The sequence below is a fragment of the Alligator sinensis genome, unplaced genomic scaffold (assembly GCF_000455745.1).
Source record: "Alligator sinensis unplaced genomic scaffold, ASM45574v1 scaffold386_1, whole genome shotgun sequence".
Lineage (NCBI taxonomy): Eukaryota > Metazoa > Chordata > Crocodylia > Alligatoridae > Alligator > Alligator sinensis.
Window position 1 is genome coordinate 319,144 of NW_005841996.1, and position 4,200 is coordinate 323,343.

At 46.2% G+C, this 4,200-nt stretch overlaps 1 protein-coding gene across 4 annotated transcripts in view; it reads right to left on the minus strand.

Moving 5' to 3' along the window:
* Positions 1-1,659: 1,659 nt before the first annotated feature.
* EXOC3 (exocyst complex component 3) overlaps positions 1,660-4,200 on the minus strand; it is a 41,727-nt gene continuing 39,186 nt past the window's right edge. For all 4 annotated transcript variants that reach the window (XM_006021498.3, XM_014518914.2, XM_025201488.1 and 1 more), the window contains one exon: positions 1,660-3,284. In XM_006021498.3, coding sequence (XP_006021560.1) covers positions 3,113-3,284 — 172 coding nt within the window. In that variant the 3' untranslated portion in view covers positions 1,660-3,112. The remainder of the gene's footprint in view (positions 3,285-4,200) is intronic.

Genomic DNA, 4,200 nt, shown 5'->3' on the forward strand with positions numbered 1-4,200 from the left:
CCCTCCCGCCACTGTGCACACCCCAGGAGTGGAGGCATGTGCCCCCAGATCTGCACAGGGCTGGGCTACTACAAATTTTGCTGCAGGCCCCCCATAGCCCCCTCCCAGCATCACCCGCCCCAAGCAGTGTGGCCCAGCCTCCCCCCCAAACCAGGAAGAGTCTGGCATGGCTCCAATCCTTAGCCTGCAGCTGCAGCCCACTCTACCCCATGCAAATCCGGGGGCACACGACCCCCATGCCGTCCCGGGGTGTGTGCAGTGGCAGGAGCTCCCCCTTCCCCTGGACGAGCTGTGGCTCCATCCCATGTCCTGCCCCAGCTAGGCAGCACCTACCCCAACATCAGCCCCACTCCCTCCATCACTGCAGGGGGCGTTGATTTGCACCCCCATGCCCCTTCCCTCCCCCCTCCCCTTCCACCACAACAGACTTACCAGCTGCATGCAGCTCTTCAAGCTGCCAGGCTGTGTTGCTGCCTACATGCTGTGCTGCAGCTGCGTGTACATACGGGCATTTATCAGCCAAATTATCAGCCACGGCAGACCGATTTTCAATATAGTCAGTTTTCTATATATTGGACCGATGTATCGGTGCACCTCTAATTTCAACTGATTTCACTTGGCAATGACATCTCTGTAATAAGCATCAGTGAACTTGGTATGAGGGGTTTTGTAGGATCAGGCCTTTGAAGTCACAGACCCTGCAAGTTCTCAGAAATTAACCAGCCCATGTGCCTCCCCTTTATTCACCAATTTTTTATTCACGCAACATGCAAGCAATGTATGCCTACACACCATTTGGGCCAGAATTTCAGATGGATTTTTTTCAACACAATTTGACTGGTACTTGGGTATAATACTAATCTAGCTTTAACTACAACTACATGGCAGGGACTAATCTGAGGCGAGGTACAAACATGCTGTTTGAAAGGCTCCAAGTGCCTTTAAAGCACTCCAAACAGCAAGGATACATATAAGCCAAAAAAGTTTTTCAAACATGTCCTAACTCCTCTGTCCCACAAAAAAAGGAATATCTTTGAAAACACTTCCTGAAATGTGCGTACACTCCAGCCGTCTTCTGGCATCCCACAGTTCTCTGCTCCACATTACATCCCCCCTGACCCGCCATGGTCAGGGGGAGCAAAGCAGGCAGCCAGTAAGTGTTCTCTTCTGCACTGGGCTGTCTTTAGGATTCTCCAGAGACCAGAGGCTGACAGATATGCAGGGATTCCAGCTAGTTTGCTGCAAAGCAGGACAGCAGTGCCACTGCATGCCTTCACAGTCATTTTGAAGTCCTCTAGTGAGGGAGGAGGAACAGAAAGAAGACAAGTGGGGGGGAGCTACAGGTGCTAAAATTTGATAGTCTCTGGAATTCAGAGCGCTTTAAATGCATTTATATCCATACCCTATTACTGCATCTGTATCCACTTCCATTTTTCCAAATGCTAATTACAAATAGTGCCCAGACTTTAGCCCTATGAGAATTTACTCAGTATCTTTTCCCAACAAGAAATACTTTGAGAACCTGTTATACTATGTATTTAGACATGGGCTGTATAAGGCATTCTTAATGTTGTACTAACACATCTTTTTAGCATTTAACTGGTTGGCTTCTAACAATAAATTAGACATAGTTCTTGAAATACTTTACTGCGCTGCATATTACTGTGAAGTACTCCTTTAATGATAGATTTATGGAAATAAGAAAACATTTATAATTGAACAGTGTTATTTTACATATCTTAAGTTTGTAGAATATGCCTGTGAACCAAAACAATATTAATAGTGTACACCCCATGTAAATTGCTCTTTCAAAATTTAATAATTAAGACTCAGATTTATAGAAAGTGAATTTATACAGGTGCAAAAGTCGGTATTATTGAAGGTTAATGTTTTATCAGCAGTGCTTTATGCGCTCATTAACTAAATGAAAGTCAAATTGATGAAAAATTACCACTGTACCTCTATCAAATTTTCTATTTACCTGGAATAAAATTAGCTATTAGCAATTTTTGTCAATTTATGAGTTAGGAAACATTTTTGTATTTTACCTTTCTGCAACGTATACTATTTTACATCAGATTAAATATACACACAAACCATGAGGTTAGGTAAGTGGTGAGGGTGCATCTACATGGCACCAAGCAGTGCAGCTGTAACTCTCACCATACCAGCTATGATGTTGGAAGCAGTATACACTTGTTAATGCATAGTCCGGTGGGGCTAGTTACTTGGCTTCTTGGTGCTCATGTAGGGATACTGGTTCTGGTACCTGAGCTGGCTTGTAGAGATAATCAGAAATTGTTCTAAAACACAACACTGCATTGTGCAATGCAGAATTAACCTGTGACAAAATATACTTGGTGATGGTGCATACGGCTATAACTATGGACCTACTTAATTTGTGGGGGCTGCCACCTAATTTTGTAGGTAGAACATGGGCCTGGGCAGCCATTTTATGGGTGGAGTGCAGCCCCCCCCCAACCCCCACAATTGGTCAAGGGCCCTCAGTGGCCCTGCTCCTTGCCACGGATTGGCTGCAGGAGCTGCCTGTCATGGGGCCTTGCCTCTAGTCACTTATTGGCTGTAAGGGCTGTTCATCATTCAGCCCCACCCCTTGCCACTGACTGGAAAGGGGTGGAGCCACATGACAGGCAATGCTTGCACCCAATTAGCATTGAGGGGCAGCGGCCATCTTGCCAGCCCCCCTCCCTTCCATTGTCCTGGCAAGCTGTCACAGCTCTCAATATGTTTTTCCTCACCCACCCCAGAGATTTTGCAGATTCCATGGGCACTGCCCAGATTTCATGGTCAATGCCGGATTTCACAGAATCCGCAAAATTGTTAGAGCTATAACAAGCGAGAAGTCAATACAAAGCACTCTGGCCATCAGAAATGTCATTCTTCAATCAGCCATACTCCCGATCTCTGCGCTTGCAATTAGGATTCTGATTACAACTAACAGCACCAAAAAGATACACATACCTATAAATAATAGTCTGAGTAATTAACAGTGTCATACTAAATGCCCTTTGAAATGGCATTTACAAATTTGCCCTTAAACATTTCAAATATGTTGACCCCAAATGAAAAAAAAAGACATTTCCAGTGTCAGCTACTTAAGAAGTTTTGGCACACTTAATGTGGGGACTGTAATTTCTTTAAAAATTGGCACATAATTTGGATTTGGTTGGTTGGCTCCTTGTTCCAGAGTTTCTATGATCGTCTGCTTCATATCCCTGCTGGCATCTCCTCTCACAGTCAGCAAAGCTGAAATGTGGTCATCCCTGCCAAAAGAAAAGTATAAGCCAGGAAAGTTACTGCAAGATTTTGTACTAGTAATTAAGCATGTAACAAAACAGGTTTCAGAAAACACATTTTTAGCCCATGATCTTTCACTCAGTGGTTCACTGTTGTCATGACCCAAAAGGCATGATTGTGTGCGTGCTTCGGCACCAGAATTATCCCCGCCAAGTTGCAGCTTCATTGCACGGGAGAGTTTCCTGTTGCAGAGGAAACCCCGATGCAGGGACCAGTTTCCCGCCTTTTCTGCAGCTTCTTTTGCAGAGTGCATTGCTCATGTTGCAAGAGGAATGCACGATGCAAAAGAGTTCCCGCCACCGGTATGCAGATTCGTTCCCCGTGATTGGCTAGTGCTAAATTATTCACACGTGGCGGCTAGCGATTGGCCTGTTAGCCATATAAAAGGCTTGAGCAGTTTCCGCCCAAGCCGAAGAGGACTCCACATCCATCTCGTGGGGACTCTGGGTACACGGCAGGGTAATAGAAACCCTGTGTGAGATCCAGAGGAGCGTGGCGGCCTGATCCACCGCCCACCTCTTCCCGTCTTCGAGCGCGACTAATATAAGACGTATTTACGATTTCTACATTGGTGGCCTGTTCACCCAGAGCATCCGGAGCTCTGCACCGTGGAGCCTAGCAACCTCCACGAGACCGTCTGTGTTGTTTGTCTGTAACTGCAACTTAATCAAGCTTTCCAGCCTACACCACTGCCATCTCGGTGTAAGTAAACAATCTTTTAAACTACCACTACGCGTCCGTGCCTAATTCCAGCTCGAAGGCCTTCCCGGGCTGCTGGGAGAAGCGCGGCATGGCAAGAGCCGCTGAATTGGAGATGCACATTGTATATCACCAGGCAGGCGGAGCGGGCGAAAGGTATGTCAGCGGACGCTTTTCGCTGAG